A 13,881-nucleotide genomic window follows, 5' to 3' on the forward strand; every position below is an offset into this window, starting at 1 on the left:
ATAGGTTTATTGTGTCACTATTCACAATAGCAAAGACTTGGAACCAACCCAAATGTCCATTATTGATAGACTGCATAAAGAAAATGTGGCACATATGCACCATGGAATACTCTGCAGCCATAAAAAATGATGAGTTCATGTCCTTTGTAGGGACATGGATGAAGCTGGAAACCATCATTCTCAGCAAACTATCACAAGAACAGAAAACCAAACACCACATGTTCTCACTCATAGGTGGGAATTGAATAATGAGAACATGTGGACACAGGGTGGGGAACATCACACACTGGGGTCTGTCTGGGGGTGGGGGGCTGGGAGAGGGATAGCGTTAGGAGAAATACCTATTGTAAATGACAAGTTGATGGCTGCAGCAAGCCAACATGGCACATGTATTCCTATGTAACAAAACTGCATGTTGTGCACATGTACCATACAACTTAAAGTATAATTTAAAAAAATAAAAAATAAAAAAATTGCTGTAGGATTGGCAAAGAGGGGGAAGCTGATGGGGAATTTCAGGGGCAAAAAGAAACAAAAAATTGTATTTATTTTTTCTTAATGGTCTCAAGCAACAACATTTATAACTTTGAGACAGTTTTTAAATTTCTTTAATAGGACACAAATACACTATACTTAAATTAGAAAAATAACAAATTTGATCTCAGCTAAGCAATTCTCTTCATGAAAAGACACTTCTAAAAATGTGAGAAGACAAGAAACAAAAGAGGATATTTTTAATGTATACACCCAAAAAGGATTCTTGAAAAATATATAATTTTAAATATTTTAGATTAAGTTTGGTAATTTCAAAGATTTTAATTATAGCAGTATACAACTGTATGTGTTTGTTAAAAGGATCTTTGCCTTAATTTGACCTAGTTTTAAAAAATGTCAAAGTTAAAAATAGTGGCTTATATACCAATATATTTCAAATCAATTCTTATACATTGGGAATTATTAATATAATTTTTGTAATTTTGCAGAGTTCAGCATACTTACGCAAGAATAGAAAGAACATATTAATACTAAAATTTTGTTATTTAGTTTTTCTTTTTGTAAAATTAACTAATACACTAAATCCAGTTATTTTGTTACCTAAATACCAGTAAATTCCATAAGAAATCTAGGGTGCCAAAAGATTCATATATATATAATGTATAATTATAATATATAATCTATATTATAATATATAATATATAAATATAAAATTTCTGCAATTTATGCCCTCAAAACTTGAGTACTGTCAGATTAAGTGAGTTTTAAGTTTACATAATTATATTGAGAATTGTAGTAAAAATTTTTTAAAGTACTTTTGGAAAATTCTGTCTAGTATTGCTATAGTATTATACCAAAAAGTAGAAACACTTATGAAATGTAAACTGCTTATGTCATATTTACTCAACCTTAAAATTCTTCTAAGAACCTGATCTAATTTTCACTTAATTTTAAGCATTGGACTTATTTAGTTTCAAATATATGTGTGTGTGTGTGTGTGTATATATATATATATGCACAGTTGTAAATATTACACCTAACATTGTTATTTAAAGATCTGATTATAAAATTTGATTCAAAAATTTTGATACTTTTATTATTATATCTGTGCTCTATACCTTCATCTTAGTCAGTGCTAACTTGTTTAGAACTTGGTATTGTATACTGTTTATGGTGATTTAAAACTTACTCTAATGGTTTTCTCTTTTGAGTTTAAATTGGATTTTCTATACTTAAGATTATTTTAGAGAACTAATTTTTATTCCTCCAAACTTAAGAAGTTTTCCTTCTTTTATAAATTCATTTCTTGTGTTTATCCACTTTGAAAAATTGATAATGAGACTCCACTCTGAAAAATTGATAATGAGACTTCTGTGACAGCTGTATCATAAAATGTTTTTATTTTGTTTCTGTTGGATTTAACTGTCAATTTTAATGAATCCTACCCAATTAAAGTGGTATGCATATTTTTCATGAGTCCATGATCAATATAATCAATTACATTTTTGCATAACTGCATAGATACAATTTTTCTCAGGATCTTAGAGAATTAATGCAATTTTTAAATATGTTGCAGAACTGTGAGAAGCTAGAGAATAATTTTGATGACATCAAGCACACGACTCTTGGTGAGCGAGGAGCTCTCCGAGAAGCAATGAGGTAAGTCTGGGTCACCATAGCAACAGTCACAGATGTGGTAAAGAAAAAGTCATTCTTCATTATTTGGGGAACAAATGAGTTCATTGCCACCATTCAGCTCTGTTCTCTAAGGTATTAATTTGTCAGTGGAGAGACTTCCCTTGAGGCTGTACTTTGGTTTTGAAGCTGCATAAATGTTAAGCCTCAGTGCACAGTAAAAAATGTAAATGTTTAATTTGTTACTTAAAATGCTTAAGGGGTGTCTTGTTTTATATTTATACTAAACTGTGTGATTGAATGAAAATATTGTTCATCTAAATTCTGCCTGTATATATAAAAAAAAATTGTACAGTGGTGCTTTAACTGAGTAGTATTTCCTCCTAATTCATATTTAATTTAAAGAGAGGTACTTACATTTTCATCTTCTATAACATTTTATAGGATTTCATTATATTATAGTATTTTTAGTGATTTATATTTTTGCACTATTACAAAGCATATAATTAACTTCCTTTCAACTACAGTGGTCTATAATGACCCTGACTTGTTTCTTTTTTCATTTCTTAACATCAGTAATTCTGAATATTTATATGAAATTGTCCCAAATTTGATGCCTTTTAAATAACTTTTAGTGAAGCATTTTTCAAATCTATTTGATCAGAATCCAGAAAGGCTTTTTACTAGACATTAAAAATGTGTGGGAAATAAAACTCATCATCCTTAGAGTGAGAAAAAAACAAATGATAGTAGTCTTAAAAGTTCTGAGCTTGGATATTTGAGTAGCATAATTTCCAATATCTTTGTAAAGAAACAGTATATTTATATTTATTTAGCCTCTAAAATTAAAATAGATTGTAAAAATATGCCTTCTTCTGTCTTAATGCTCATTTTTCAAGGATGTTAAGGCTAAAAAGATTAAAATGAGAGAAAGGATAAACCGAAGAGGCTTCCTAGAAAGGTAGTTTAGATACAATTTTGTTATTGCCAGCACACAGTTACCATATACTTTAGTTTAGAAGCTGCTCTCATTTAGTAACCTTCCTTTTACCATGCAAGCAGCAGGAGAAAGTAATTAAATTTAATAGAAGCTGCCCTCATTTTGAAGCCACTTCTATTTAAAACCACAGGGGGAGGTAATTAAATTTAATGGAAACAGTAGCTTCTACACAAAGATACATGGTACTTCTGTATAGATGATTATGATGTCACAAAAAGAGGAATAATATATTACTAGTATGAGAAATTACCAGCTGGAGCAAGTGAGCCTATTTTATTGTTAATGTCTTTACTAATAAAAAAAGAGGGAAAAATAAAACTGAGTACACAATAGAGAATTTGTATCTATGTAAAATACAATCAGATATTCTCAGAAAGTTGAAGTTATTGAAAATTTTAGTAAATTAAAAATAAGATGTAAAATATTTGTTTTGGAAAAGGCTAATGCAGAAATTATGAATGAATTTCTGATTTTCACCATACCTAGTGGTTTATCCTAAAGTTACCACTGCTATAAATTTAACATATTTTTGTAAATGCTTATTATGATAAGTTTAAATGCAGTGAACATGCATGTCAATATTTACTTGGAAAACTGCAGTTATACTCTATATTTTTATATCTATTTAGTTTGAAGTAAATACATAGACAAACAGGAAGACAAAGAGGGTGCCACCTCTTATGTTTTGAATAAAAGAACTGAAGACCAGAGAGACAGAAAGAACTGAAAAGAGGCAATGTGAATGAAAAATGATGTGAAAGAGGAAAATACAACGAACAAGGAAAGGATATGTAATCAGTGTAGGAAATTTGTCCTCAAGAAAAAAACAAATTGAATTATAAGAATTAACTTCATATGAAGAGATTATTAAATTCTGCCAAGTTTTGTAATACATACCATTTTAGAACATACCAGGATGTCCTGTTTTTAAAAAAAACTAGAGATGAAGTGATGAGAAAAACAAGTATTACCTGACTGGAATAACCTCCCAACCACCCATACTATGAGACAAAGCAGTAGTTTGGATTATTTAAATGAGGATTTAATTTTATGGCTATGAAATGTACTTGTTTGCATAAGTTATATATTTTACACACACACATTATTGGTAATGTCTGGATTCATTAAACACAGTGGAATAATTTAGTAATTAATAGCATACAACAATTTAGTATATGGTGGGTCAGGTGCTTTTTAAAATGTGTTTGGAATATGCTTGAGGTGAAGACCCAGAGACTGAGTGTTTCAGTCTTTTCCCTAGTCCAGAACATTTCATGGTAGCTTCTCTATTAGTCCATTGGACTGGCATAGCTTGGCTATGGGAGCATCCCTTTTTCTTATTAGCTTGATCTCTTTAGCAGCCCTTAAGTGGCTCCAGGTGCCCACAGTGGTGTTCTTGTCCTGAGTGTGTCTAGCCAGGAGGAACTGGAACAGAACTGGACCCACGTCTGAAGATTGTCCTATTGTGGCAGCAGTGTTGGGGGGCCTTTCACCATCTTGGGTACCTCCTTATTTATCAGGGTTTTACTATTTCTATGAGCTTAGAAGAGAAAAGAGAGGATTCTTAGCCACCTCATCCAGTCTGTCTTTTTGGTCAGTCTTTGCTCTGCAGTCTTGAATCTGGTCTGTTGTCAGTATCCGAGTTTACAAATCACTTTAGATCCCTCCCATGCTTCCTCCTGATCCCAGTCTTAAGGATGCCCTGAGCCTGTAGCCCTGGTGTGTAAAAAGGACGAGGGGTTACAACTTCTCTGGAATATACTAGCTAAATAAAACATTAAATAAATACATTAACTGAGGTAGGGAGAGAAAAAGAAAAGGATTAGTGAAGATTTGGGTTTTCAGGTGACTGCAAGATAGCTAAGGTTAACTCGTGTAAATGTGCAATAGGCAGAGGGAAAATAGAATGCAAAAACTCAAGGAAAAGACTGAGAGTTGATGTGCACATTTAAGACTTGTTAGTATTTTGATGCTTGTTGTAGCCAAGGGAAGGCATATGATTTCCAAGAATAGTGCATTGGGATAAGAAAGAAGGAGAGTCCAGCCAGATGTCTAAGAAAATACAGGGCTTAGGAAAATATGTGCCAGAAAAAACATATTTTGGGATTTAAAATTCTGAATAACCTTTTCTAACACAGTAAGACTATACTGAAATATAATGTGCCTAAAAAGAAAAGGATAGAGGAATGGAATTCCTGGCCATTGTTCTGTGGCTCTTAGAGACAGCTAGACCAGTGCTGCCCAGAAGACCTTTCTGTGATGAGAGAAATGTTCTCCATCTGCTCCATTTAGTGGGAGAGCCATCAGCCACATATGGCCACTGAGTACCTGAAATGCGATGAGTGTAACTGAAGAACTGAACGTTTAATTTTACTTAATTTTTATTAATTTAAATTTAAACACTTATATGTGGTTAGTGGCTGTGGTTTGGTCTGTGGTGCCCTAAAGGGATGTTTTTGTGTTGCTAATGTGATACTTGACTGCCTCTCACTTAACAGAGTTCTCAACAATGGAGAGGCCAGAGTGAAGCTAAACCATGTTCACACACATCACACATAGACACACTTACTTTCTTAGAAAACTAACAGTAAAAGGTAGATCCATAACCTGGTAATAGATGTAAAATCAAAACTAAAATATATGATTTGGTAATAGAGGAGACAAGGTAGCTCTTATTTTCTAAAGACATGATTTATACATAGAAAGCCCAACAGAATCAACAACAAAACTTCCCTAAGAATTTGACATCTTTTAATGTGATCATATTCAAAATGAAGGTGGAAATTCTTAAGTTACTGTAAGTGTTACTTAAAACAAATAGTGTCTGTAATTGATAATAGATACTATAAAGGTCTGATGAAGTTATTGTATGATAAAGTACCACAAGTAATTCAGGACATGTTTAATCCCCCAGTAAATGGTATAAAAGATTTTTTGTTTTTTTTGTTTGCTTGTTTGTTTGTTTTTGCTGTTTGGACAAAAAAAAAAAAAAGACTTTATAGTCTCAGTTCACATGGCCCAAAGGAAATTTCATGCGTTTTTAAAGAGCTAAAGGAAATAAATGAAACAGCCAGAGTCCAGTGGAATATAGAAGTGACTCTTTGAGATTGAGATTGGGGAACAGATGATACACTAACAAGTAGGTTAAGAAATCACTAAGCTTTGATTCCATTAAAAAAAATACATATGTAACAAACCTGCACGTTATGCACATGTACCCTAGAACTTAAAGTATAATAATAATAAAAAATAAAAAAAAAGAAAAAAGAAAAAAGAAAAAAGAAAAAAAAAAAAAGCTTCCGTCATTTGCAACAACATGGACCAACCTAGAAGACGTTATGTTAAGTGAATATAAGCTAATCACAGACGGGCAAGCACTGCATGATCTCACTCATATGTGGAATTTAAAGACGGTCGTCTCATAGAAGTAGAGGGTAGAATAGTGGTTACCAGAGGCTTGGGAGAGTGATGTGGAGTGGAAATGAGAAGTTGGTGTTCTGTAGCACAGTAGGGTGACTGTAGTCAACGGTAATATATTGTATACTTTAAAATAACGGGAGAGAATTTGGAGTGTTGTCACAGGAGATGGAGACTATCCTGGCTAACACGGTGAAACTCCGTCTCTACCAAATATACAAAAAATTAGCTGGGTATGGTGGCGGGCATCTATAGTCCCAGCTATTCGGGGAGGCTGAGGCAGGAGAATGATGCGTACCGAGGAGGTGGAGCTTGCAGTGAGCCAAGATCACGTCACTGCACTCCAGCCTGGGTGACAGAGCGAGACTCCGTCTCAAAAAAAAAAAAAAGATAAGTGTTTGAGGTGATAGATATGCTAATTACCTTGATTTGATCATTACGCAATCTAATATGTATTGACTGTATCCAATAAATATGTGCAACTATTATGTGCCAATTAAAAACAAACTTATAAAGCTTATGCAAATGGGGAAAATCACAAAATTAAAAGACGTCAATGTACTGTATTGCCATATGTATGACAGATTTTAAAAACTGGGAGCTCAATAGATAATTGGCAAAGTATGATTAAGAAACCCTTGAAAATATTCAACTCTAATGGCAAACAAAAAGTGTAAATTTCATAAAAAATACACTGATCTCTTGCTTATTGCTGCTAATGCAGTTTGGTGGGAAGGAAGTTTTTGAGTGCTAGAGATGGAATAGTGAGACAGCCATTCTCACAGATGGCTAGAGATGGAATGGTGAGACAGCCATTCTCACATTCTCAGAGGACTGAAAATTACTGCTGCATTTAAGGAAAGGATTGTGTCACTAAGTACTAAGAACCTTAAAACAAACATACCTTTTTGTATTAATTTACCTTCTAGGAATATAGTATACAGAAGCCATAGAAATTATGGATAATATGAATGCGATACTCGTATTATCAAATATAACCATGAACAAATTGAACAGAAACTAGTTGTCTACCATTGAGGCAATAGACAAGGAAATTATATACATATATAACATAAATATATACAAATTTATATATTACATATAAATGTATATTTATTATTTATATATTCATCTTTATAATATTAAAATATTTATAAATTTATAAATTATATAAACTGTATATGTACAGATATATAATATATTTATATTTACAGATATATACACAGATTTACATATATTTAAAATAAATCTGTGTGTGTATATATATGGAGAGAGAAACAAAATTGCTTGTGGAATATTATCTCAACTGAATATAAAAAATTCAGAGAAAAAAATAGGAATGAAATGTGGCTGTTACATCTGGCTGGTTGGCGTACAGATAATTTTTTGAGGCTTATGCTTTTCCATTCTATATTTTCTGTAATGGGAATATATTATGAATAATTAGAAAAATAGAGAAGGAAAAATGGAGAAAACTAAAACTATGAAATGAATACTAGAATCAACAGTAAGAATCAAATTTGAGACTCCAACTGTAATTTTAGGTAAATTAATTATCTTACTCTTACTTTTTTGTAAAATAGGATTTAAAATCTCTTAGGATATGAGGAACTAGGATATATAGGAGAGAATGCTTTGTAATTTATGAAAAATAAAAATAAGGTATAAAATATGTTTGTATACATTATTTCCTTTTAATGATGTATGTGCTTACAAGAATTACATGTGTAATACATAAATAATGGAATTCAATGGAAAAGTTCACTGCAGTCTTAGCATATAGAACACTAGAAGCAGTATATCTTCTCCAACTTCTTCATAGTCCATTGTAGTGCCATGAGTGTGGAAACCTTATACAGGATTTCTGGAAATGATAATCAAAGAAAAGACATTTTAAGGACAGGAAAAAAAGTGCATCATCTCTAGGTCAAATCTCTGGTTTATATTATGATAATGAATTTAGAGGTAAAATTCTCAACTTCTTTTCATCATATTTTTTGTTTATCTTGGCTGATTCAACTCTGTAATCATGCCAAGGTGACTTAATTTCTATACTATCATTTTTCCTACCTGTTTTAGCCCCTGTGGTAAATCCTGAACAACAAGAGGAAAGATGCGGCCACTTTTAACATTGTGTTGTAGTTTTTCTTTTTTGTTTGTTTTGAGATGGAGTTTCAGTCTTGTTGTCCAGGCTGGAGTGCATTGTTGCAGTCTTGGCTCACTGCAACCTCCGCCTCCCAGGTTGAAGCGGTTCTCCTGCCTCAGCCTCCCAAGTAGCTGGGATTACAGGCATGTGCCACCATGCCTGGCTAATTTGTGTATTTTTATTAGAGACGGGGTTTCACCATGTTGGTAAGGCTGGTCTTGAACTCCTGACCTCAGGTGATCTGCCCTCCTTGGCCTCCCATGTGTTGCCTTTTTGTCCCTTTTCAGTCTCACAGGCAGTAGAGGGCTATGGGTAATGGATACATGCAATTGAAAGGTGTTTGAATTGAATAACTTGAGAAAAGGCGACGTCAGATTCTGAAAAAGAAGAGGTACATGTAGAATATACTCAATAAAAAAAGTAAAAATGCTTTTGGGAGTTTTTTTACAGTGTCTTAATTAATATGCATAAAATATAGATTGTTAATAGATATATGAGTGTACCTCTATGGCAAGAATACAAATTGTTTTTGGAGTGCTAACATTGCCAGTTAGGCATGATTTTATTTGCAGAGCCAAGTTTATTTAGTGAGATCCGTATATTTGCATTAGTACCATAAAGATGAACTACCAGTACATAATGTCTCTGAAATGTATTCTTTTTCGTTTGGCTTCATCACGTGTTAAGAATTTTGTCACTAGATGGTGATGTTGAGTTGCACAGTTTATCTGTGCTGGCTTTTTTACTGGTGTGTGTAATACTATTTGTGGGTGCTTCATAAACATCCATTTATACACAGTTAAATATGAAAGTATAACCATGTAAACTTGGAAAGTAGCTTTTAAGAGGTCTAACATTTCTAAATACTGTTTGAGTCAAAAGGTTAAAATTGCTTTAATGTCGTTGTTTCTTTACCTTCAACTCAAGGACTTTTAGACGTAGAAGCAATATAAATAGCAATCTAACTTTTTATTGAAAGGCTGAGGTCTGAAAAGAGATTCCAAGACATTTAAAAGAGGTAATTTTTCAGCTTTTCAGGTATGTCCTATCTGTGTGTAATAGTCTAATGTATGTCTTTAATTTCACTCCTCTGTTAGTGTTCAGTAGTACTGGTGCTGACTACCATCTGACCTAAGGGTTGTGTTACTACTGGAACCTAGGTATTATTTTAACTGTTTATGATTTGGGTTATGTTAATATTGCATCTGTTGCTAAATATAATGGTTGAATTACACTGATACTTTAACTGATACTTCTACACAAACCATGACTCCAAGTAAGCCGTGATTAGTAAACCATGAACCGAGTAATTTTGTTCGTCTGAATAAGATTTAAAGATAAGAATATGATAATTATTCTACTTTATCTTATTCTTAGAGATTTGTGTGTGTGCATGTATATGCATATTTCTGTATGTGGTATGTATTATATAGATACTACATGTATGTATATATTTCTCTATAAAATCTCCCCTTTACAGTCAAGGAAAACTTGCACCATGACAGCATTTGGAGTTTGGAGTTCCCTTGCCCTTAAGGTGTATTCATTAGGATTACAAAGATACAAGGAAGTTCTATGAAATTCTTTTAAAATAGTTAAAAATGGAAGAGGGGAAGGAGAAGGCACCCTAAGTATTTGAGATTAGTGAATTGATTAGTTTACAAAGGAAATATAAAACTCTTAGGGAAAAATCGAAGTGGCATTGAAGAAGAATATCAAATAAATAAAGTGAGAAAGTATTAACAAAATACTTTGAGTGAAATTAGCAGGTTGTTTAATAGTATGGAAAGTAAATAATTTTTTAAACATTCTGAAAATGTTATGTAATGATGCAAGTAATAATAGATGATTTAACATTTGTAACTTTTTTTTGTTTTCAAAGTGTTCAAAAACAAATTCCTTTATAATCAGAAATGCCCATGTAGAAGGGTATATTTTAACTACGTGAGAAGTTTTGAGCAGTGAGATTGGATTCAGAAGCAATGTTTCAGCTCTTTTCTATTGTCATCGTTTGTAAAATTCTATCTTAATTATGTTTTTCCAAGTTTTTTATCACTAAATAGATCAGCAGGAACCTCCTGAAAGCCTCACTCCCCAAATCAGCAGAGAAGAGTGTACTCTTGTCTTCTATGCACAGAGAATCCGTTATCTTTATCATTTCTATTATAGAAAAACACATATTTTACCATGCCCAGAGCAGGTTCCTTGATTTGGTTTATGCCACCTAACACATGAATAAGTCAATCAGGATGAGTACTTTCAGATATTTTGAAATCAAAAGACAAAAGTGCAACATTACTTTAGATAATCATGCACCTGTCCTAATAAATATCATTGAAATACAGGTCAGAAAATATATGTAATGAATTTACATAATTTTGTAATTTATGTAATTAATTTCATGTACATTGAGTAATATGAATGTATGTCTTTATATACATATATACACATTCACACACATAGATACACACATTTGGTAATTTATATAATTAATTTCATGTGCATTTTGTAATATGAATGTATGTATATGTCTTGATACACATATATACACATGGACACACATGGATACATACATTTGGTATTATCTGTTCGCCATGTAAATTAGGCTATTCCATTCACCCACTTCAGGAGTGAGTGAAAGCAAGATTTGACACTCAGTTTTAGATGGTCCAAATATAGTTAATAGGGGAAATAGAAGAAAACTATTATATTAGCTGTTGCCAGTGTTTAGTAAAATCAACCATATAGTCGGCAACAATGCTTCTGGATTATTTATGGATTTGTTACTAACTGGCATTTATAAATAACAGAATTCTGTCACTTTAGAATCTTTTTCTTCACTTTAAACGAATTAGAATTCGAATGTGAGAAATATTGATTACATAATTATCAAGTACAAATCTGGTGAAACAGTAGAACAAATGAAATCAGTTAATAGCTTAACACGATTAATTAAGTTATTAATTATTTATTTATGAAATGCATTATAATACTCATCAATCTAAGCATTGGTTTGTTCCACCTGGTGCCTAGTATGTACTAGGTGACATTTGTTCAAACACAGTATTTGCAGAAAAAAATCAAATTAATATTGCAAGTAACAGTTTGATATATTTGGGATGATAAGACCAAAAAAGAAAATATGTACCCTTGATATGCAGAATGTATCTATTTGAAACAAGAGCATTGACAACAGCAACGTGAGTAAGAAGCACCGAACCAAGCAAGGTTAGGAAAATATTGCATCTTCCCCTTAGTATCAAAAGATTGTGTATTAAAGACTAGGAAAGAAGGGATGCAGCTTTTGTTTTGCTACCAAAGAAAAGTGCAGAGCTAAGTCGTTACTCTAGAATACTTATCATTTTAGATACAGACTTTGAATGAGCAGCTAATAGCTAAAATTATTTAGGAGATAAAAATTGGTACTGTGAGGATTAGCTTTAATTTTAAGTATCCATAATTGAAGTGCCACATTATGATTTTAATGTTATGATAATCTTGTTAACAAGCTGTTGTGTATATACTATCATATTTTAATGTAGTTGCAAAGCTTAAGTAAACCATAAAGTAAATTGCTTTTTGAATCAGGCTTTTACAAGTGGAAAATTAGTAGTTTACATGTTTTGAATACGTATTTTGTAATTATATTTGTTGTTTTCTACAACTTAAGAAGACTAATAGATTTACAGATAATAGATTATTGTTTATAAGCACATTGGCTTTTTTTTTGTTATTGCTCATTCTAATTATTTGGGATATATGTCACAATGTACTATAATAAAATAGCTGTCCCTAGGTTTTTTGATTTTTTTTTTTTGGTAAGTCATCTCTTCTGGAAGATATACATTGAAATTTAGTTATAATATTTCTGATTTCTCATATATCAGCTTGTTACATTTAGAAGAAAATTAATACCATTTCTTATCTAGCATTTCTATGGGTTACTGTGATGTGTACTAAATACGTTCCATTGAAGGTATTTGTGTTTATTTTATTTTGGGGAAAAAAGTCTCCCATTCTGACAAGTTCTTTCTAAAAAATGTGTTGCCTCTTTTGAAAATCAAGTAGAAGTAAGGAAACATTTTGTTGTGAAAGGCCAGATAGCATACATTTTTAGCTTTCTGGGCTACATAATTTTTGTCACAACTACTCAGTTTTGCTGATGTCATACAAAGGCATCTGTAGACCACATGTGAATGCATGGGTGTGGCTGTGTTGATGTGGCTGTGTTCCAATAAAATTTTATTTACAAAGACCAGCAGCCATCTGGATTTAACCCTCGTGTTGTAGTTTGCAGACCCTTGGTTGAGAGCAAACATGACTTAAGTCCATTAGAATAAATTTCAAACAATTTTTGGAGAAATATTTTAAGAATATATTATTGTTTCTGATAGATTAATACAAATACTATGAAGTTCTTCCAGTTTCATCAATGAACATGACTATAACTTTACTGAGGGGCCCTATCTTCTAATTTCTAGGCTGTTGTTTGAAATTGAATAAGTTACATTTCCTAGATTACTCATTCAAATAATTAAGTGCGATTAAGAATTAAACAGACAATCTAGCTTGTGAAATCACCAATATGCAACAAACATCAGACATAGGTCCAGTGCCACTGAATTAATTAGCTTTGATTATTCATGTTTACGTTTTATAGTTACAATGTGGAATAACCACCAATGAACTATTTACATTATGAAATAGTATAATGTTGCTCTTAGTTGGACAATTAGCTTTCTATAGTGCGGTACCTATAAAAAGACAACATTGTGATGTTTTAGTTTATTTATGATTCTTTTAAGTAGATGAATCATGGTACCTACTCAGGCACATCTATGATATCTGATATTGATTGAAGAAATATTGATTGTGGTCTATTATTTTAATGCCTTTGTAGGTTTTGTACCCATGGAATTATCTAAAGAATTAATTACTTTTATTAAAAATTTAGTCAATGCATATTTAATAAATTGGTGAATTTTGAATAAATACTTTTCTTGTAGTCTACAGAGAGGGTTTTTTGTTTTTCTTTTTTCTCTCTTTTTTTGGGTGAAAGGAGATGCCGTATAGGATATTCTAAACTCCATTTAAAAAATGTGTTTGGCACCTGTAGTCCCTGCTACTCAGGAGGCTAAGGTGTGAGTACCACTTGAGGTGCAAGGAGTTTGAGGCTACAGTGTGCAGT

The 13,881-nt window shown here is 32.1% G+C and overlaps 1 protein-coding gene across 5 annotated transcripts in view; it reads left to right on the top strand.

Annotated features, from left to right (window-relative positions):
* LOC105485445 (dihydropyrimidine dehydrogenase) overlaps positions 1 to 13,881 on the top strand; it is an 875,814-nt gene that overhangs the window by 99,972 nt on the left and 761,961 nt on the right. For 4 of the 5 annotated variants that reach the window (XM_011747801.2, XM_024793997.2, XM_071074657.1 and 1 more), the window contains one exon: positions 2,072 to 2,154. The exons of the other annotated variant lie outside the window; for it this stretch is intronic. In XM_011747801.2, the coding sequence (XP_011746103.2) occupies positions 2,072 to 2,154 (83 nt within the window). The remainder of the gene's footprint in view (positions 1 to 2,071; positions 2,155 to 13,881) is intronic. 5 annotated transcript variants of the gene reach the window in all.

Source organism: Macaca nemestrina, chromosome 1 (genome assembly GCF_043159975.1).
Source record: "Macaca nemestrina isolate mMacNem1 chromosome 1, mMacNem.hap1, whole genome shotgun sequence".
Taxonomy (NCBI): domain Eukaryota; kingdom Metazoa; phylum Chordata; class Mammalia; order Primates; family Cercopithecidae; genus Macaca; species Macaca nemestrina.